Source organism: Myodes glareolus, chromosome 1 (genome assembly GCF_982192425.1).
Source record: "Myodes glareolus chromosome 1, mMyoGla1.1, whole genome shotgun sequence".
Lineage (NCBI taxonomy): Eukaryota > Metazoa > Chordata > Mammalia > Rodentia > Cricetidae > Myodes > Myodes glareolus.
In genome coordinates this window covers 12,805,171-12,829,168 of record NC_142026.1, presented here as the reverse complement: position 1 = coordinate 12,829,168, position 23,998 = coordinate 12,805,171, and the positions used below count along the sequence as shown (strand labels likewise).

Below are 23,998 nucleotides of genomic sequence, written 5' to 3'. Positions count from 1 at the left end.
AAAATTGCAACTGCTAGTATTTCTAAATCATAAGTATCACATGTTATGGTGCATTAGGATCCATCAACTCTGTGCTGTCTTTTCAGAAGTCCCCACGGTTGAGAGGAAGAAAACAGGACAAATGCAATTTGAAGGCCATTTTACAAAACTCATTGCCAGCACTCTACCCAGAACGCCAGGATCACAAGGGAGGGGAGGATGGGATGGACCTCAGAGATAAGAGACGGAGACATCTGCGGTCTGTGCCATGATAGCTCCCAGACTGAGCCCTGGAACACAGAGCATAGCGGGTGGGAGAGTGGTTAGTTTTTATGAAAATATACAGCTAAAGATGGTGTCCCAACATCAATGCACTGCTAAGTTTACTAACTTTATGTAAGATATTAATATCAGGTAAGTTGACAGGAGCACTCCTGTGATCTAAAATTATGTCAAAAAAGTTTAAAATTGATAAAATAACAACAAACTCAAAAATCATGCTTTGCTTTCACACCACACCTGCCAGTGCCAGGCTTTGAAGCACGCGTGAGTTAGACTGCTAACCTTCTCTTCTTAGCCAGTTCCGAGAGGTGCACACTCCCCGCGGTTTAAAACATATTCCCACGTAGAGTACTCTAATCTTTAACAGACTCGGCGTCACCAGTCCTTCATCCACAGGTTTCCCTCCCCGTCTTTATCTTTAGTCTGCTTTTATGGTCGGATAGCAAGTTTGCCAGGCGTTTTGTTGTTCTCTCGATGCGGTGCTTACATCATTTGCCCTCAACTTCTGATACATTCATGAACTGTGATGTGTGAACATCTTGCTTCCTTTCACTCACCTGTGAACCGGGCTCAAGCATGACCTCACACAGAATGTTCTTTTAGCACTTTGTCCCTGAGCCTCTACCTTCTTTTGTCTGGGACGATGCTTTCAGGTAATGCTGCTGTGTTTATGTTCCCTTCAATGAGGGCTGACACGTGCATGAATAATTTCTTAGGTCTTCACAATGCCTGTGCAGACATGATACACAGCAAACGGAGTTTTCTTTAACACTTTGGAGACACGGCTTTATCATCCTTGGCTGTCAGGGCTGCTGAGGAAAAGTGTGAAAATAGCCTGCTTCTGTTTTCTCTCTTTGTAAATAATTTCTCAGGTCATTTGTGTGTTTCGTTACTACTGGACTTCCATAATTAACAAGGCTGCATCTTGATATCACTATGTCCTAAAACTTCCATTTTGGTTTCTACATTCCACTTAAAGAAGCCTTTAATGCATTTGAGTGTGTGTTTTTGCTTTGTGAAAATGATAGTAGTTCTGTGTTGGAGCATCAGTCTTTCACTTTGGGTCTCTTCTCATTGTTTATAGTTTTCTTATATTCTCTATAGTTACAGTGATACTTGCAAGCTTCCTTGAGAAAGAATTTGTTTGTGTTTTTTTTTGTTTTATGTTTTTTGTTTTGTTTTTCCAGATAGGGTTTCTTTTGTAACAGCCCTAGCTGCCCTGGAACTAATTTTGTAGACCAGGCTGACCTCGAATTAAGAGAGATCTGCTTGACTCTGCCTCCTGAGAGCTGGAACTAAAGGTATGCACCACCACCACCAGCAAGAATTGCCTCTCACATTTTCAATATTGTATATTTTATTTTAAAATCTTTTGCTTTTATATGGTGGGAGTAAATTCTCCTCAACCGTCTTAATTAATTACTTAAAATTTGTCCTTTCTGCAGGGATCTTGTAGCCAAAGGTGACGTGTTCTTCATGTCTATACTATTTTCATGGAGAGGAGTTTGGAAGGCATTTGTGTTTGTGTGGGGGATAGTGGATGGGTCTATGTGGGTATGTGTAGTGTGTACAAGCATATATGAATGTGTAGAGTATTTGTGAGTAAGTATGAGTGGGTAAGTGGTCTGGATATGTGTGCATATAGGTATGTTCAGTGTGTGTGAATGCTTGTAATATATTGTGAGCTAGGGGTATATGGAAGGTCTAGGTGTGTGTGGTGTATTGAATTTGCTGATATATATGTGTGTAAGGGGGATTTGGATATATATGTACTGTGTGTACATTTATGCACTGTGTGTACACTGGGTGTATAGGTATATATAGTGTCAGGGACAACGGTGTGAGACAGTGGAGAGTGTGTGGACTGTATGTAGAATGTGGTGTGCAGTTGGTGTGTGGGTTTTGCAAATGTGTTCAGTTGCAGAGGATAGATGGTATATAGATGTTTGTGTGTATGTATGCAAGTGTGATTGGGTACAAAGAGGCTTAATTAGATGATGCAAAATTTTGTTATAGACACTAGACAAGAGAGATATTCTGGGAAATGGTCTTTCTTCTGTCTGTGCCTGCATTTCTAGAACACTGTTTCCTTCTGAGGCTGGACTTATCACTTGCAACTTTCCACTGATACACATGGAGCCCCGGGTGATGAAGTCACTTCCATAATGAAAGTAAACTGTGGTATGTGGCAGATTTCTGCTCTGAAGTTTTCCCTGCCCTATGGCTGCCTTGTCTTTTCTTTAAGTATTTCCAAATTGTTGATTATTGCTGAAAAGTTCTAGTATTTTGCAACTTCACTTCCTGGGAATATATGTAGGATTGAGGAATTTCTGGAGATATGACATTACAAAAGGACATTTTTACTTGGGTACTTTTATTTCAGCATACTCAGATCTCAATTTTTCATAACTTCTGGTGGATTTTTTGTCATATATTTCTATTTTTATTTCTATTTAACCAGAAAAGGGACACAATAATATCGGAACCACCTCAATCTGCATTAGTTCAATGTGTTCTCTTTTCCTAAATCCTATCAAGTGTGGTGATAACTTGATGCCATCAAAAGTATACACTCAGAGACACAAATTATTAGTTGATATTTAAGGAAAACTACTCATTTTACATATGTGGTAAGATATTTGTTTACTATTCAATTTTCCAAACCTCTGAAACATTGTGGTGATAGAGTAGAAATCAAATGTTTCTTCAAGGTAAATGACAAAGTTTTACAAGGCAACAATTGAAAAGGTGATATTTAATAGTAATTGATAAAAAGAAGAAATGACTGAAGAAATGCCTTTTCAGAAAATGGTCGAAATGCCTTGGAACTTCACAAGGGGAATGGATTTGATGGACAGGTGAGAAGATGGAGAGTGGATGACGCAGGTAAGTTAGTCCTCAGGGAACAGTAAGAGCTGGTCTGGATCCAATCCATAAGCTACTCTAAGCAGTAAGAAGGAGGATACCATAAAATCAGAAAGTTCATCTGGGCACATTTCTGAAAGTCTTTGAATATCACTTTCCAAAAACTCATTGTTTTCTATAAAAAAGCAGATGGTGGGAGCGCAAATCTCCTCAATATAATTCTGATAAAGCTAGTTTACAAGGACAAGAAAACCAGTCAGACATGGACTGCATGGACTTGAGACATACCATGTGCGTGATGCATACAGTCAGAAAGACCTGAACAACATGAGGACTTTTAATCAAGCAGCAAATACTTCTCCGGAGCACAAGATAATAAGGCAGCTTCATAGTTCTCAGATACATAATCCTGTCTTCAGAAATATATTGTGAAACGGATGCTGGCAAATTCTGGGTGGGAAAGTTATGGATAAAATGTCTTAATTTAGAAGATCAATAAAAATGTCCTGAGGAAACAAATATGAATGTAGTCCCTGAAGAAGATTAAGAATTAAGTGCATGAATGCTGAGGTGAAGAATGCTTCAAGAATATTTGAGGAAAAAAGAAGAGAGCCTGCAGAGGCCCTGATGGATGAGACAAACACCAAGGTCAGTTTTTTGGTTTCCTATGACCCTGGAGGATCTACTGTAAGAAAAAACACTTAAAGATGCAGCTACCACCACTGAGTTTATCAACGCTGGATGGAGCTATCTTGCAGTGTGTGCTTTCTCCTTGTGAAAATAACACACTGCATTCTAAAACTGCAAACTCAAAGGACATTATTTGTTTAAATAGATCTGTGAAAACCTCTTATTATTGAGTTTAGTGCTACCAAAAAGGAGGGCCCTTAACACTCATGGAGATACAGGAAAGTATATGGTTCAGGAATGAGTTCTAAGATTAAGGCATCATGACACAGACAGGGAAACCAATTACTATAACACAGATCAGATCAGCATGAGGAAGGGCCATTTAGCTTGGGAAGGGGGAGGTTGAAAGGGGGAAGTAAACATTTTAATCAAATCCAATACACCGTTATTGATTTCTCCTTGCCAGACTTACCTTGTAGAATACTTATAATGCTTTTGACATTGAGATATTTGGCCCAGGCTATTGGATTAGTCAAGGCAAAGAGCTCAGCTACTGGCATAATCTCTTGTATTTCATTTAAATGTGATCTATTCCTTTCTCCAAAAGCAGGCTCTTATTGATAAAATAAATGAAATTGAAAAATCCCAAAGGGAATTTGATGCCCACTTACACAAAATAGGTTTGCAAAGTGTGATGATGTGAGATCATGGGCTTTTTTCCTCCTTTTATTTCTTTTGCTATGTTTGTAAAGTCAAAACTGGTTGGACTTTCTCTTCTTTTATGTACTGTGCAGCTAGTTACCTTTGGTTCTGGAAATTACTAAAAGTTATCATTTCATATTTCAATTGCAGGTTATGTTACTCAAAATTTTAATGTCATTTACTACCATTAAGGCTGCACCTACTGGCAGATGGACTCTTTTACACAATGTCAAATCTTCAAAGCTTTTGATAGGAAATCTACCAGGGAGAATTTTTATTTCTTACTAGTTTCATCAAAATTAAGACAATTGTCAACAATGTCTTGGCAAGCTTTGAAGCTGTCATGTTCAACACCCTGAGCAAGACTTTTGGATCAGGCTAAATTTTTGTAACTTCCCAATTGAAACAAAGTAATGCCATGGTTAATATTTAATAGAACTACAATAGGTATTGAGATTTATGCCAATCAAAGACAGCAAACACATAGAAAAATTAATTTATAGTCATATTAAACTAAACTAAAATAATTTCTGATGGATCCATAATAGACTACTTTCATTTGGTATCAAAAATAATGGATAGGGGAGAAATCAAGACATTGGGTCTGGGGTCTTACATATTTGTTCTTAGTCAGTTATCTGCGATTAGTATTCAAACATGAGAAATCCTGAGACTCCAGTCCTGATTGTTTTACATGGAAGACCCAGGAGAGTTCAATTAAAAGTTTCAAGTATAGAGATCACAGTCACAAGATCTGGTGCAACCCCTTTAGTTCAATGCAGTAACACCTCTGAAATCTCTCATTACATTTGGCAAACACCCTTCAGGTTGACAAGCACAGCAGACATACTCATCCCATAATGTTTTTCACACCTTCCCGTTGTTGGCCCTGTTAGTCCTTTCATTCACACAGCACTCTTATCTGTTTCTTTTCATACCAATTCTTTACTGGAACACACCTTTCTCCCTGGTTCTTCTTCCATGGACTCTAATTTCAACCTAATTCTTCCTCTCACTTTGAACATTCTACTTCATTACAGAGTTTGTTCATTCAATACTCCCTCACACACACAAAAAGAATGTTCACTTTAGTTACCAAATTAACTCATTTTAGAGTAAGCATATGGCACTGGTATCTTTATGAGGATATAGAAAGCGAGATGATTAGGAACAAATATGATGCATGATTATATTATTCATAAACAGGGTAAAATTGGGAAAGTTGTTTGAATTCACCGATCTGTTTCTAAGTCCTTGACTCTAGTTTTGTGGTTCCCACAGTCCCTGTATCCAAAATATGTGGGTACCAAGCACACTTCGGCTTGTTCTCTTACATAATTGGCATTACCAGAATTTGAACCTGAGCTTTCATGTGAAAATATACATAGAAAGAAACTACTCTTTCATTTCCTGGCACACAAAATATATTAATTATAACACTGTTTTGACAAATAATTCTAGCATATTCCTAGCTCACTCTTACATCCTAAATTAACCCGTTTCTATCAGTCTGTGTATCTCCAGGAGGTTGTGGCCTACTGTTAAGGTTCCGAAGGTTCTGGTATGTCCTTCTCCTTCGGCACCTACATGGTGTCTCCCTGACTCCAACTACTCTCTCTATATATCTCTGTTTGGCTTTCCTGCATGGCTTTACTGTGCTAAGCCATTGGCCTAAACAGCTTTATTCATCAACCAATTAAAAGCAACACATATACAGAAGGATATCTCACATAATCTCCCTGGTTCTGTCTAACTAAAAAGGAAGGTTTTAGCTTTAACATAATAAAATTGCATATATAAAACAATTATCAACCAAGAATTATAGTTACAATATTTAGTCCGTTTACTATTTTTCAAATTAAGAAAAATACACTATCGTCTATCCTATCTTTGTGAGTCTTAAGTTTTACATCTAATCTAGCTTTTGTCATAACTAAGGAAAACTATATCTGTCTTCAACTCTTCAAATACCCCAGAAGGATATAATATTGCCTAAGCAAACAGGAAGTACATTGTAAACAACTTCCAAAGTTCTAGAATTACAGAGACATCTTGCTACCTTAACAGTCACCCAAAATCCTTCTGTAATATTGTGGCATCCATCTTCAGCCTACAGGCCCATAGTATCCAGCAGATTTTTTCATGAAGCAGGAAATTTGAAGATGTGTTCTTCTTTTAATGAAAAGGTTCATCAGTTGCTTTCTTCTGTGTCCTGAAGAATGCCTGGCAGTTTCTCCTGTGAAGCAGGAACCCTGAAGGACCATCCTATCTTTTGGAATGTTCAGCAGTCACTTTTCTGTGGATCCTGCATGTCCAGTTTATAGAGCATACTATCAAGCAGTCCAGACAAGAGCAGTTTCTTACCCAAATGACTAGCCTTGTCACATTGAAGGCAAATTTCATAACAAGCTTTTTTAATGCCCATCATCCTCTTGAAGTAATTGATGTTGCCAGAAGCAGATATGTCTCACTGTTGAGAAAAATCTAAGTTCTTAAAACCTTTTAAATGCCACATTCTGTAGGTATTTGGGGCACTGCAGATTACCTCTCTAACAGAAATATATCGTTATATATCTGAAAAAACCCAACGAACATGACTATAAGTTTGACTATTATAAATGACTACCTGCTAATCTGCAATTTTTAATTATATATTTTTATTTTTAAATCAGCTGTATAAACACAATACCTTAAATAAGAGCAGAAATACACATACTAAGTGTAACAGAATTGACCTTAAATTTGTATCAATAGACCAGAATCCTTACCAATGCAAATTACTCATCTCTATATCATTCCTCCTTTCTTTTAGAAATTGACTGTGACAATTATTATAACCAACCCTTTTGAAATGAAAATAAATGTTTATCAACTATTATTTTGGAAATTTGGGCATAATGTTCTCCAAACTTCTTCCTGCTTTTTGTTGGGCAAAGTATTCTAAGGGTTCATGGAGACCTTTCTAAAAGTCTGTTCCATCAAAACCACATTAGTCTGGAAGGACATGTTCTCATCCTCTGGAGACAAAAGCAGAACCTCTTTTCCAAAACAACATATCCTTAGTAACAAATTTTGAAGTTGAGATACCTTTATGTTGGTTTAGTTTAGCAGCCACCAGAATTCTCTCTACAGTCAAAAAATTCAAAGAAAATAAAATAATGTGCATAATCCAGACTCTGTGTATATTCTGTCTTTGTGTGGCTTATTCCTATTTCTTTCTCTGAATTCTTTACCCCTTTAATTTATTACTGTCTGTACTCTTTTATATTATTTTTACTGTCTCCTTAAAGACTTTGTTTTATTTTTAAATTATTTACTTCTTTTAATAACTGTCTATAATTTTTCCCTTCTCTCCCAAGCCTATGTACATTTTTAAACACACTGTGTCTCTTTCAGAGGGCTTTTATGTCTGAATCTGTCCTATTGCGTATCTGAAATCCTTTTCTGACAAGGAGCATTTTAAAATGGTAAGCAGTGTCGTTGCAGCAGCTGGCTCTACCTCTCTTGGTCTTTCAATTTGGCTGAGTTACATTTATCACCAGCTCTGGATCTGCTGGGTGGGAGCTGTTAGCCCATTTCTATCAATCTGTGTCTCGCCACGAGGCTGTGGTCTCCTGTAAGGTTCTTAATGTTCTGGCATATCCTTCTCTTTCGGCAGCTACATGGTGTCCCCCTGACTCTGCCTACTCTCTCTCTATTTCTGTTTGGGTTTCCCTCCTGGATTTAACTCTGCTAAGCCATTTTCTGAAACAGTTTAATTCTGAAACTAATAAAAAGCAACACACACACAAAAGGACATCCCACACCAAACATCCCTAGCTTAGAGCCTGAGGGAAACATGTAAGAAAGAAATAGAAAGTAAGACGTGTGGAAGATGTTGAAGTATCTTTAGGTGATGTCCCAAGAAGACACTGAAACACCCACATTAGCTGGCCTTAAACCAGTTACAAGAGAAAATCCAGTTGATATTGGAAGTTCATAAAATTGATCTTATATAATCAATACAACTTGCTTGACTTTGCCATTGCTCTTCACCATCCTTAAGAAAAGTTTTAATACTCCATGGCAAAAATGACAGTAAAAGCAAATACAATGTGCTTAATAGATTACTAAGACTTTGCATGGCTTGCCTCATGTGTTGACCTTAGTACCAACTAGGAGCACTTTTTGTGACACTCTCTTGCTGATGGCTACTGGTAAGTCTAGGCTGAGCTAGGTTGAGAATTTGACAGTTTTTTAAGAGAGTTGCAAAGAAAATGATAGCAGTGTCACGTGTCAGCTTGCCAATACAGACATGGATAGTGTGGTGATTTGAATGAGAAATGTTCCCAGTGGGCTCCTTTTATTGACCACTTGATCCCCAGTGGATGAAGCTATTTGATGAGGTTGTGGAACTTTCAGAAGGTCTAGGCTTGCAAGAGGAAGTATGGCATTGTGTATACAGGCTTTGACTGTTTATAACCTTGTCCCATATCCCATTCTTGTTCTCTCTGCTCCCTGTATGAGGTAAAGATGTGTCTCTGTTTCCTGCTCCTACCACGACACTTTCTCTGGCATGCCTTCCCTGTCAATGTTAACATCTATCCTTCTAGAAGTCATAATCAGTTCCTCCTTAAGCTGCTTTTGGTCATGGTATTTACTCACAGAAACAAAAAAATAATCAATATAGCCCTAAAGCATATTCACATTAAAATGCATTGCAGATACAGGGTGGAAACTCCTAACCTCAGGGTGAAGTCTTTCCTTGTTCCGAGCTCCTTTGGCAATGCTGAGATATCTTTCTAAGGTGAGAATTGGGAGCTGTACTAAAATTTCAGTGGCATCAAAATTTCTACAAACAGCAATAATTTGCCAAGAATTCCATGTATTTCATCAAGCCATCAGTCAGTAAAGTTGGGTCATATAAGTTAATATTTATTTACTGTTTAGTTACAGCTGAATGATTCTTGCTTTAACTAGAGGCAAAAATGTTACTTCCTCATGACATTTAACAGTTCCTGATGCCATTGTTTGGACAGCAATTGTTTGACTTGAGAAACTTCTGCCTATAGAAATATTCTTTGAGCAAAATTTGCTTACAAAAAAATCTCAAGAGTAAGAATGATCCTAAAGATTATATTTAATCATTTCTTAAAAAAATAAATGCCAGTTTTTGAGTAATGATAACATGTATCCAGATTTCTCACTTCCTCATGCAGCAGTCACAAGAATGACCAGGAAAACACGGGAAACAAAGAATAACATGCTCTCAAGCCCCTGAAATAGGAATGTCTGTCATCCAGCACCCAAGGTGTCGAGAGAAAACAACTGTAAAGAGAACTTTCAAGTGAGTGAGCTGTAAATGCATAATGCACGTACACTTTCTCCTTTTACTCATGAGCAGAAGCATTATGAAGAATCTGGCTAAAGATTCTGGAAACCATAGGATCAGTGAGACCACTCTTCTTTTTTTAAATTTGCAGAAAAACGTTGAAACCATGCTATTCTTCTGGAAGAAGTGACACACAGAATTTTCAGCGTTGATGCGCTAAAGAGTTGTATGAACAAACTAAGTGAGCCACCAAGCCTCAAAAGCAAGCCCTCCTTTTGGAGAATGGGAATGGAGTAGCAGAAGCAGAAGGTTCATAACACAGCATTTCTCTCGTAAATGGGCAAGAAATAATAAATGCAAAGCTGGAACACCTAGATGAATTCCAAATGAGTAATTTCTCTTTTCTCCAAGAAATAAAGCCTTCAGAATGATGCAAAAGTCAAAATACATGAAGACTCTTAAAGATTCAGAGAAAATACTTCTCTCTGAAATGTATTCATTAACTAAGAAAAGGAAAAATTACAAAACTGCAATATTCTAATTTCAAAGGCTCAGGATCGCTGAGCATCAAACAAACTGGTACCTACAAAATTAGAGAAATTAGTATTAAATTGGGAAAAAATTGAGATGAAGATAATATAGTATAGTGAGGAATGGGGACCCTGTGAAGGTAATACAGAATATCAAACCAATCTCAGAACAGGCACTGAAAACTATGTAAGTTTGTTATTTCTCTTCTACCTCCTCTCCCTTCCCCTCATCCTCTCCTTTTCAAAATTTGATGTGCTGAGGATTAGCCCTAAGGCATTGTACATATTAAGTAAGCACTATAACACAGAGTTATATCCTCAAACCCAATACTTTCTATATTGCTTGAATTTTCAATTCATATCAATTATACCCAGTCAAATATTTCCCACAAATTGGATAAGTACATTTTCAGTTCACCTCTCCAGACACAGTCTGTGATTTAGGCTTTGGGCTACTTCTGAGGCTGACACACAAGAACTATGCAACAGGTTACTGAACAAGCTGTTGAAGCTAAGATGGAGAGTCAAAGGAGCTTAGGCTGTCCGCAACCAAGTGCCTTGCAACCTCACTCACCCTTCGATTCCTAAGTGAAAGGTCAGTGTGAAAGTAAAATAGCAACTAAAGTCCGGTGAGTATGTACTTGAGCTCTAAATATGCTTGTGAGAATTTATTCTGTAACACCAAAACTAAATTTTGATATCTGGTTGAAAATAAAATGATCATTTTAATGGCACCATGTGATGGTTTTAATGAAAATGTCCACTGTAGGAGCATTTTTTGAATGCTCATTTTTTAGTTGGTGGAATTGTTAGGGAAGGATTAAGAGTTGTGGTCTTGGGGGAGGAGGTATGTCACTGGAGGAAGACTTTGAGGTTCCAAAGGTCCACATCAGGCCCAATGTCTCACTATGCCTCCCTTTTGCCAATAAGGATATAAGTTCCTAATTCCTGCTCCAGCACTATACTTGCTGACATGTTCCTTGTTATGATAAAAATGGACACTAGTCCTCTGGAACCGTAAGCCTCAAATTAAAATCTTTGTGTATAACTTGTCACAGTAACAATGTTTCATCACAGCAATAAAAAATTAACTAAGATTCACCAAAATAGAAACAACTCAATTTTAGCTCTTTTAAGATGAGCCATCACACCAAGGGGACAAGTGACAGACATAAGTGGCAAGTGAGGGTCTGATAGAGGATAAAGTTAGCTGAGGTTGCTCCCAGATCATCCAGAGGAAGACAGTGTGCAAGAATGAACTGGGTTATACATGTGTGCTAGTTAAGGTACATTTACAATAATCATAACTATGAATATTTTCCATGTAGCAGTGGGATGTATCCAGTTAAACTCTGAGCAAAGTACAAGCTGTAAATAGAGCACCTTTACAAATGCTAATTATGAAGCGGGGAACTAGGTTTTTATTTCATTCCTGGGAGATGAGTAGAGACAAATAAGTTGAGGTTGATAAAAATAGCTGAAAATATAAGAAGTCACATATATATTTAAGAGAAGTGTCAGAAAAATACACAAAAAGATGAAGTAGAAATAGAATTCTAGGGCTGGGGAGATGGCTCTGCCAGTAAAGCACTTGTTCTATAAGGACAAGAGGCATGAGGACTCAAGATTCAGATCAGCACCCCTGAAAGAGACTGAGAACAATAGAACATGATTCTAATCCCAGTAATGAAGATACAGTCCAGAAGTGTTTCCATGGCCTGCCAGTATAGCCTCATTGGTCAGCTCCAGGCCTATGAAAAACCCTGTGTCAAAGGAGATAGAGCACCAACTGACAATCTCTTGTCACCAAATGAGCTTCCAGTACTAAGATTGGGTTTATCTAATTGAGTTGTTGGCCAAATGAGTACCATGAAAATCACTAAAAAGCTATTGCCACAAGAGTAGGTTGCTCTCTAAACTGGCAGCAAGGCCCCATTGCTGAACTGTACAATACATTCAAAATGGAAAACTCAAGCTGCTCCATAGATAGAGGCTTCACGCCGACCTTCTAGGATCTTTGGTACAGAAAGGTACTCAGAACAATGTCAAAAGAAATCCTCTGATTCAAAATAATGTCCTGTGTGTAAGACATGCCAGTGTAATGGTGACATAAAGCTTGTGGGAGTAATCAACCCATATCTGATTTTGTTTAAAGTCCACTTCACCAGATGGATCCTATACTTGACAGTTATTGGATGACCAAGTACCTAAAACTAGATAGCTCATAAAACTTAGGGTAAAACTACAGTTCTTTTTCTAAAAAAATAGCTATGAAATGACTCCTAATGACATTCTAGTTTCATAGATCAGCCTTGCTAGAGCATCACTTCTAGCATTGCTAGAAGCTTCATCCTGCAGCATTCAGGAACAAATGCAGAAGTCCAAAGTCAGACAATACGCAGAGAGTCAGAGACCTTGAAACTGAACCCTAAGTGGGATGTACCCATCAAATCCCTTCCCTCGAGGCTCAGGGAACCACGCAGAAAAAGAGGTGGGAAAAATGAAAGAGCCACAGGAGGTGAAGAACACCAAGAAAACAAGGCCCTTAAAGAAAAGATCGTTGCATGTATAAACTCAAAGACAGGGAGGCCACATGCACAGGGCCTGCATGGGTCTGCACCGGGTACCCTACACATTATGGCTTTCAGTTTAGTGTGTCTATGGGACTCCTGAGTCTGTAAGCACGTAGGTCTCTGGTTCTTCTGTCTTTCCTGGGGTTCTTTTCTGTCTGTTGGTTTTGTTTTGTCCTATTCTGATGTGTTAGTTTTTGTTTTATTTTTTATTATTATTTTATCAATGGTTATTTCATCGACGTCTTTAAAAGCTAATCCTTTAGAAGCTTCTTTGTTTTATAATAAAAACAGAAAGGGGAGGAGGTGAGGGAGGAGCTGAAGGAGAAGAGGGAGAGGAAGCAGTAATCAGGATATATTACTTGAGAAAAAAATGTTTTCAATAGAAAAAAGTCCTTGAGTTGCAAAAATAATATGGATTTTGACAAGTTTTTCACTGCTCATTCTGTGTCTGTAGAGCAGCAGATTTTAAACAGTCCTTGTTCTGCAGTTCTGACATTCTGGAGTTCTTTCTTTCTATTAAGGATTTTTGAATAAAATTTATTTTCAGTGCAGAATTCGTAGATTTTGAATTCATTGTCTTTACGTCAACCGATATAATTGACTACCTTGGCTGTTTAGCTGCTTTGATAGTCCAGGAACAAGGACTGGCCAATGTGTGTTTTAATGGATGTGTATATTTATCCCTAAAATTGCAAAGTACCTTTGGAAATGATGAGACAAAGTGTCCACACTCCCGGTCCACCATTTTCACTTTGTTCTCACTAATTACAACAAAATTCAGTACAATGTTTCTGTTGGTTTCTGGGTCTCAGGGATACAGAGAAGACATGATTCCAACTCTGTTCTTACTGATTGATTATGACGTTACTGTAGTTTGCTATTTTCTTGCCAAGAGGGAGAGAGGGAGAGAAAGAGAGAGATGCTAATAGACCTTATGACACTATGTTTTCAGAGAAAACTGGGCCTACATTAAAATTTTGCTTGAGACAAAAGCAATAATACTGTGTAATAATGTCTCCCCTGAGCCTGGGACTGTGCCAAGGTCTGTGCAGACATTTCTCTATGTAACGGTCTGGAAATCCTATTCTAGCTTACCCTGGCTTTTAAATGCTAGCCAAGGCTCCCAAGACGAAGTGAAATAACAGACCGGGTATTTGTCATCTTTACAACAAAGTAAGTCTGACTTTAAGGCTACATATGTGAACAACTTACTGAAAAAACTCCTCATGGCTTTACCTGTACTATGCAGAATATGTTGCTTAAAACCTAATTGACAGTAGCGATTACAACAGACAAGACATTCCACCTGCAACATATTGCAAAGATGTCTTATCTGTCTTGACCATATCACAGTCTAGTGCAAAAGGAGGTTCCCTACTCCACCACAAATCTATGTCACTGTGACACCTAGTGCTGAGAGCAAGGGCAGAATGGAGAAGCACACTTTCTACTTCAATTGCCACAGCTGGAAGTGCCCCACCATTTAGACTTCACTGATCTTAACTCACCTTGACAAGCAAGATGGTGGAATCAAGAGTCCTGTATGTGGAGGAGGGGCCTTGTGTAAACACAGACAGCCTTCCCTGCTAAGCTCCTGCAGTTCATGACACAGATCAGATATTACTTAAGCTGTAACGCTATCAACATTTAGTCCACTTGTCCAGAACAGACAGATCGGAAGGCTCACTCTCAAACTGAATTTCCTCCTACACCACTGACTGGTTGAATATTAAGCAAATCACTAATACATGTATATAGTGTATGTAGTGTGAATGACTAAAATGTAACGTGTCCACTAATTAGGTAACTTCAGAGGAACTAGTGTCCGAAAACATGCACGAATTCATTTTTACAGTGCGGATTTTACGGGGATATATTTCACCACAGGTGGTCGGACTATGGGAAATGCTTTTCTGAAAGCTTGACCTCATTCATTACTTTTAGGACTTGAGAACATAACTGTTTAAAGAACATTCTAGGCCTCGGTGCTAAGTAACTTCACATAAAGGTGACAAATCTTACTAAGGACAGAGTATAACATACACTTCTTCTACGAAAATAAAGAAAACAACATTATTTTGTAAGTGCTTGTCGAAATCTGCAAAGATTGTGGTGGCGCCCATGCTGCAGCTGAAGACAGCGTGGGAGTCCACGGCTTCTCCTGGTGACACACCAATAGCGTGGGAGTCCACGGCTTCTCATAGTGACACACCAATAGCGTGGGAGTCCATGGCTTCTCCTGGTGACACACCAATAGCGTGGGAGTCCACGGCTTCTCATAGTGACACACCAATAGCGTGGGAGTCCACAGTTTCTCCTGGTGACACACCAGTAGCTCCGCAGGACTGAAAACCTGAACTCTGGGTTTCATGCTTACTTCAATAAGAATTTATCCTTGTTTCTTTTGTAAAAGAACTAATATCGTATCAAGCAGCCTTCAGCTTATGGTCTCAGGCACTACGTAAATACAGGAGTAGGCAACGCACACAGGGTCGAGTGACTATGACGTATTACAGAGCCCATTTATTCTCAGTCCATAAATCAGTTCATAAGGGCAGATGTTATGCTTAATAGGATGCTGTCAGTTCTGTTTCTCCCTCAGGCAGTGGACGCAGGATAAAACTCAGCATTGTAAAATTGTTCACTAATTCCACGGCTTTTATTTATAGCGAGTTGTGGTTTTTTATTGATAGAGAGCATGCGTGCTGTTTCTCATGTTGAGTACTGGTCAAGCAGCAGAAAAATCAAACCCAGCACTGGACACTAGGTCTATATTCAAAACTACACTGCTGTGAGCCAGTGGTGTCCGGCTAAAGGTCACGGCCGACTGAGAACATTACTGGACTGTTAATACACACTTGCAGATGGAAGCAGTTCTGCATTTCATAGCCCAGGGCTACTCTAAACAGGACAACAACAGGGCAAGACCCTTCTGTGGCTAGAGGCGTACAGACCCTGCACACCTTTAAAATTCTAAAATATAAAAGACCAGAGCCAAAAGTAATGTTGCAGGTGTTTAAAGGATTCTAAAATATAGTATAAATCTGAAAATGTGATATAGAATCCTCTCTGTGTGTAGAATTTTTTAAATCATGAATTTGTCATAATTTTTAAAATTATATATATATATAAAATGTAAGAACAGTTGCATAGCATACATATTTTTACAGCAATTGTATTCATTTTTTAAGCTTATAATTAGTTTCTTGTTTAATTTAGGGAGAAGTTGAAGCATGATCTCACTAAGGCTTTACCACATTTTCTTTGACAAACTTGGTTAAGTAACACGGGCATTTCGATGGATCCTTCTTAGATTTGCAATGAAGTAGCAGATCAGTGGCTACAGATGAGCTAAATTCTCAAGAGTTCAATCAATAAATAACATAAAGCTGGGTAGTGGTGGTACATGCCTTTAATCCCAATACTCGGGAATCAGAGGCAGGTGGATCTCCGTGAGTTTGAAGTCAGCCTGGTCTACAAGAGCTAAATCCAGGACATGTTCCAATGCTACAGAGAAACCCCAAGAAAGAAAGAAAGAAAGAAAGAAAGAAAGAGAGAAAGAAAGAAGGAAGGAAGGAAGGAAGGAAGGAAGGAAGGAAGGAAGGAAGGAAGGAAGGAAGGAAGGAAGGGAGGGAAAGAAATAACAAATTAAAGCAGATAACCCTTCCTGATTGAGTATACTATTGCCAGGTGAGAGCATTCGTGTATTTGATAGAGCATTTGACTTCAAATATCAACTTAAAACGGAGACATTGTCACAACTAGCGTACCATATGCAAGAAAACCAGTAAGGTGAGCAGCTGCTGTGTCTAGGATTCTAACACGGGCACCAGAAACGTTGACTCTGAGTGGTTTTGAAGCACAGCCTCTGTCTCCCACTGGAGTGAGGTTACATTCCCACCTTCTAGAATCATCCATTTTGCTCCTTCAATAGTGCACGGACAGCTCAGTGCACGTTCCCCTCATCTTTCCCCTCATTCATCATCTTCAGCAACTGATGAATTACTTTCCATGGCCAATTCATCAGTCTTCCGAGTAAATGCAAAGGGTTTTTTCCCTTATCAATGCACGATCGCCATCTAGTGGTAATTGTGTGGTAACAGCGGGATAGTCTCTAATGAGTTACCCATGTTTTGTTGTGTTTTCCCCATCTTTTCAGACACAAATCCCACTAAAGAACTTATAGAGGGTACATTCACGCAGAATCAATTAAATGTAAGGAATGCATGGCGATGATGGGCTGTGTGAGCTATACTATTTTGACTTGGGAAAGACTCAGGAGATTATTTTATGAATAATTTAGCGTGCCTTCAATTGGTATAATATACTCATAATTGAATAATATTTATAGACAAGAGGCTAGTGGGGGTGGGGTATATGCAATAATAAGAACCTGAGTGCAAATTCTCTAGGCCCCAGGTTAAAGCTGGGGCTCGCCATGTGTACCTGTATTGCCTGGAGTTACAGAGGGCAGGAGGGGAATGGGACAGCTGCGTCCTAGGGACCAGCCACTCCAGCCAAAACCTCGTGAAGCTTGGAGCTCAGCTTTAACAAGGCAGAGAGCAAAAGTCATCCAGGAAGGCACCATATATCTTCCTCTGTTCTCTGTATGCCTGCAAATGAACACATGCACCCGCACACACCTGCACACACCTGCACACACCTGCGCATGTGTGCGCACTCACACACACTACACACACACGAAGAAGAAACCATAGCTAAAGTTTTGTTCACTTATTTGTTTCTTTTAGTTATGCTTATGTTACAAAACTCCAGAAGTACAATTACTTAAGAAATAACTGTTAAGAAAGAAATGTCGCCAACATCTACGGATGAATGAGTAGTAACTGGAGATATAAGGAGGTCTCGATACTTGTTTATTATGTGAAAGCTGGGGCAAGCAGATGCGAATGTTGCAAACTACAATAATGATCGGCATGATAAAATTTGTCCACCTATACAGTAGTGGCACAAATGTTATGGGATAACCAACTATTTTCTGATTAGGTTTAACATCCACTCCCCAAGAAGACATGTATTCTTGGTACTGTAAAACTGGCTAAGAACGTATAGTTGGAAACTCATAGGTCCAATGGCTAAACCTGTTGCTATTATTGTGCTATATGGACACAATACCAAAGAGCTCTTTAAATTAATATCTTTATATCATAAATTAGTTTATCTCTCAGACTTCATTAGATAACACAGAAACTCCCAGCTGAACAAAGTGCAGAGAATAAGTGTTGGTGAATTGTTTAGTCACAGTGGAGCAATTTCTTCACACTCCCCATCCACATTCCATGATGGTGCTCAGGCACCATCAAGGAAAACAGAATAAAATGATTATAAGAGTCAGCAGTCAGGGAGGACCAGAGTGAAATGGTGTCTTCTGAATGTGCCAATGCAGCTACAGTTATGGGCCAACAGCAGCTATGGTTGTGGCCATGAAACCTGCCATCAAACCAGCCAACATTCTAACACAGAAGTGGGGGGGGAATCATGTGACTCCACTCTAACTAGGGAGATACTGACTGTTGATGGAGGCTGTGGAAGAGACAGTTTTCCTCGATGTTGTGGCCCCTGGTAGAATAATTGTACTCGGGTGGGCAGTCCCACACTTAGGGTTATATGGGCAGGAAAAAACTAGACCCCGTGGGCTAATTTAAAAAAAAAAAACAGGAAATTGAAATTGGGAAGGGTTGGGGAGGTAGATGTGGATCTAGGAGACCTTAAGTGGAAGAATGGGGTTTGATATCACCAAAATACTGTGTATGAAACTTTTGAAGAATCAATAAAAATATTGTCTTTTTCCAGTTCCAAAGACTTTAGTGGTAAATATATTTTAGGAAAAAAATGATTTATCTTGTCCATAAAATATTTTTAAAGTAGCTCTGAAGTTGGCCAAGATCATATTCAGCTGAAAGTTGCAGAAGTCACCAAAAAAGAGCAATACAAATTGACAAGTCCATTTTTATATGAGAAGAACAGGAGGCGAGACAAGGATAATACATTCTATCTTCACCTACGTCTTGTCTATGGGAAAAACTCAATCATAGTTTACATTGAGGGAGACTATGCTTACATTCTTTATCTATGATTGATTCCATTGGAACAAGTTAGATTAAAATATCATGGTTAAAATTTTTTTTAAGTTTGACATTTCTCACTTTTAAAATTTTGATTAATCATTTCACACACATCTATAACAACTTGCAGTCACTTTTGTACCACTGTATGATGCAACAAAACCTTTCTTATTCTCAACAAGCCATTTTAAAATATAGATGAAGACAAGAAAATAGCATCTTCAACAATAGTTTTCATAGACCAGCCTAAGCTGGCAACATCAAAAATCAAATGTCATAAATTCAAATTATTCGAATTTCAGAAACCATGACTCTAGAGTCTCCAGTGATGAGCTACAGATACTAAGTATTATAAAATATTTGAGGTCAAAACTACAAACTCTTTCATTGTTTATCTCTCCCCCAAGAAATTCTAAGTTTTGGTGGCTGCTTTTAATAATCATCTGCCTTCAAGTATACCAGAAGCACATTTGTCATTTAAGTCACTCGCTTAACAATGGGTTTCCCTCATTGCTTGCATCTCCTGCACTGTAGAAAAACACTGCAGAAGCATTCACCACCCTTCTACCATAAGAAGGTATTGAATGCAAATTTCTATTAAGAGTGAATAATGATGTATCTAACCTCGTTTTAATTTTAGCCATTGACCGGGAAAACAGGAAGATCTATTAAAATGACCATTGCTGGTTGAGCATTAATGAGAAAACATCTTAGTCACAGGCTGTCATGGTAACAGGGCATTATCAAAATCTGATCTGTATGCCTAGGAGATACTGAAGAGATAGGCCACACTTCTAATTGTGCTGTCCCTACTTACAAGATGGGCTCTGTGCTTCTCAGGGGTGAGAGGGTGGCCTGGTTATGTTGATAAGGTGAGAGATGTATGACACATTCGTAAATTAAGTTCAAGTATACAGTAGTAAAGATAAATCAACGTTAGGAAGTTTTCAAAAATTGAGAAAAGGAGGGGAAAAACCTGCTTCAAACTTGTCATGGCCTTTTCAGAATTCTGAATGAGCTTATTTATTTTTTCAATCTAGTTTCAAAAAATGATTAATGCAAAAGGAACTCGGTAAAAGAAACATGAAAATGATTCAATAAGGAATCTTCCTAAGAAAAGAACTTCCAAATGGAAGAGTTTAGAAATGAACCCAAGAACAAAAAGTGTTTAGACTGGAGTAGAAAGATGCAGAAATACGAGCATTCAAAAACTGTTAAAAATAAGAATGAATAGCAGAAAGTGGTCAGCCTTGTCGGCAGAAGTTGATAATAAGGAGGCATAGGTAGACTTTTGTGCCACCTGTGTGCTTAAGAGTACTCTTTCCATCTCTACCTGTGTCTTCTGGATACAGAGTCAGTGAATTCTGATTCGTATTCAGATCTGTTGGTTCTCTGTACTATCATGAATGCCATTGTATTTTAATGGAAATTGATCATGTCTTCTGATCCTCTTAGGTAGATAACTTAATTCTGAAAGGAAAACCTGCAGATTAACAGAGACACAACACACACTGGCATGCATTATTGACTAGACTCCCATGTGCACTTTCAGAGCTGGTGCACATAAGCAGCATTAATAATGCTTGTCCTGGAAAGCTTGCTACCCTTGCTAACTGCGTCAGCATGTGAACTGAGCTTCACATGTGTCAATATCAAAGGCAGCTGACTACAGTTAATATAGTGAAAGCCAAAGGCACATTTATCTACATCGTTCTGTGTTGTGAGGAGGCTGTAAAACTTCAGAGAACACAAACAGCTGTTCTTTCTAAGTATGGCGGCAGAATAGTCACTTTCCTGAAATGAGTCAGGCTGTAGAGGGATTGTGTGCACTGACCTGGGATGAAAGCAGCAGGCTGACAGCCAGTCCGTGTGGCCAGATCCTGTAAGAAGCACATCGCCCTTTGGGAGGCCCACCATATTCCAGAGACGATCCTCACTGCAGCAGACCAGAATGTCCTTGCAGGGGTGCATGACGATGCTGCACAGGAGGAAGAAAGAGCATTATGGATGGATGAAGGCAAGCAGTTTCTCATCGTGAATAGTGGAACATCGAGGATTACCCCATTTAAGCAAGGCAGGCTCATCAATTCTTCACCCAGAATTCTCAAGAACAGATCAACTCTGCTAACATAATACTTAAACTAGTTTCAGTCAATGCATAGTACACAAATTATGGCAATGAATTCAAGATGTATAAGGTAATTCCCAATTTATAAAGGCCTAGGGTGAAATGACAAAGAAAAATATAAATTAATGATTTGCACATCAAACACTATTATCTGAACTGGACCCCAGCACTCTGACTACTAAATATAGGAGCTAAATAATGTAAAATTGAGCCTGCCAAGTTAATGCCTGATATTTTGTCTTATCTGCGCCTTATGATTCATTGTATACAGATGAGTCTCGTGCTAAGTACCTATTAAAATACCAACTTCAACATTAGCAAAAAATATAAATTTGTGCTTGGTTATTACAGTTTAAACATATAAGATGCTTAATTAACTAGACAGTACAAAACAAAACATGATTTAGAAATAATACTGCAAAACAGAACATTTCTCTAGTCTATGAATGGCCTTATTATTTTGTTCTGGAATAGGGACTTTAGGGAACCAATTTCTGGAGAAATTGTGTTATTGATCAATTACTGCAGGTCTTTTGTGACAAGCATTGTAACCTCATTATCTATTCCTTACATCAATACTCTTGAACTTCCAGATTATGACTTGAAACAGACTGGGGTCAGAGTGGGGTGACATGAATTCACCATGATCGAGGCTCCAGGTTGTGCAAAACTGTTTCACTTACTTTTTTCAGTATCTTACTGCTCAAAATAAAGACAGTGGAAGGAAAATTATTCATACTTCAGTTGAGCACAATGTTGGTTTTGACTTTCAGAAGGCCAATTCATGAAAGAAATTTATTACAGCTCAAACAGCTAAAGGATGCATTTATGGAACTTAATTAGAAGAAAAATATGATGAGAGGTAAAAATGTCAGATGGAAATGAATTCTGTATTCAAATACACACTAGAAGGCACAGCAAATCCTTGGAGTTACTGAGTATGATATATGTCAGCTCACAGCTTTCCTGGCAGACACAGGCACACTTGACTAAATGATAAATGGCCCTCTTTAAGTGAAGATAACTAAAATCATTGATGTCTTTACAAACTTGGGGAGATAAGTTTCCAAAATGACTTTAGTGAAGGGAGCTATTTGTAGAAGGCAGAGGGCAGGATATAAGCAGAAACTCAATGAAAGCAAATTCATTTGGAAATGTCCTCTCTGGCTCTCCATAGTACTTCCACACTCCTGTGTCACAAGGCAACAAGTTCTACTGTTCCATTTCTTTGTGCATATGTGCGTGCATGTGTGTGTCTGTGCATGTGCACACCTGCTTACACATGCACAGTAGCCTCTATCTATCTTCAGTGAACACAGTCCAAGTCACTCTCCCCAGTGAACATGAAAAACCACTTACAGCACCAAATTCTCTATCCTTGGCACTGTTTTCATTTTTCTATATACATATAGTTTGTGATAAAGTTAAATTTAAAAATTGGGTGACATAAATGATTACAGCAATAACTAGTGATGACAGAAATATATAACACATTTTCTGTTCATGTCTTCTGCTCACCAATGACTGTCTTTGCTATCTCCACTCAGCACTTTCCATGCACTATGATCACAGCATCTGAAGCCTGACATCGGGCAGCTAAACTAGGACAAACCTATTTTTCTCCACAATTTTGCGAACAGATGTTTTCTTGCCCTGGATTTCAAAAACTACTTCTCTGTCTGTCTGTCTGTCTGTCTGTCTGTCTGTCTGTCTGTCTCTCTGCCCGTCTGTCCATCCATCTGTCTGTCCATTTGTCCGTCCATCCATCCATCCATCCATCCATCCATCCATCCATCCATCCATCCATCCATCCAAACATCCATCCATCCATCCATCCATCCATCCATCCATCCATCCATCCAAACATCCATCCATCCATCTATCCATCCATCCATCCATCCATCCATCCATCCATCCATCCATCCATCCATCCATGTATCTATCTATCTATCTATCTATCTATCTATCTATCTATCTATCTATCTATCTACTTATTTACTTATATAGAGCAATTTTTGTCTTCCCTCAGTAAGCCAAGAATGGCCTCCTTTTCACCTAAAGTGCAAACCTTATGGTTTTTCTGGAACACATCTAATTTGTCAAGAACTTTTGCACTTAGAGTCATTATAAAGTTGTATTAAGGTATTTATTTAATCACAAGTGCTTTGATATCATGACTCTGGTGAATCCTATAAAAAAAAGTGACTAATGGGAAGGCAGTTCACACATAGTATATTTGTTGGCAAGAGAGATACTTCCCATTCCAGTCAAGAAGAAACAATCTAGTACAGGATTCTGCTGTATTTCATGCATATAATCATGTGTATTTTATACATCATAATAATTATTTTTGAAATTTTTTATTTAAAATTTTGGATCACAATTGACCTTGTATAAATAATGTCATAGAAGGTAAAATAATGCATAAGGGGATGTTTGTATATATTTTTGAAAATGTATACATACATGATATATATGTATATATGTATATACTCCATGTGTACATGGAAGTGTGCTTGAAATATGCATATGTTAAATCTTTTTTTGCTAAATATACAAAAACTTTAGTCAAGTACTGATACTCTATTCTGCAGAAAATTTAACATTTTAGTTCATCCATGGAAAAGATCTTTAAAATAATAGAAATATTTAAGCAAAATTGGAAGCAAACAATCAATAAGGACATGTTTTAGCTATTTATTGAATGAAGTTATCCTGAATCAAGAGATGAAAACCAAACCCAGGTTCAATAATTTTGAGGTAAAAAAAATCAGAAATATTTCCCCAAGCAAAAGTAAAGTGCCATTCCCAGCTCTCTTATCATCATCATCATCATCATCATCATCAATGGTAAAATGATATCAAACTCCCTTAAACTCCCATACTTTGTACTAAATGCTTAATTCTTACAA

General features: G+C 38.2%; 1 protein-coding gene across 1 annotated transcript in view; it reads right to left on the bottom strand.

Annotated features, from left to right (window-relative positions):
* Positions 1 to 23,998, bottom strand: part of Spag16 (sperm associated antigen 16) — an 883,930-nt gene that overhangs the window by 460,444 nt on the left and 399,488 nt on the right. The window contains exon 11 of the mRNA XM_048459370.3: positions 20,793 to 20,936. Within this exon, the coding sequence (XP_048315327.3) occupies positions 20,793 to 20,936 (144 nt within the window). The remainder of the gene's footprint in view (positions 1 to 20,792; positions 20,937 to 23,998) is intronic.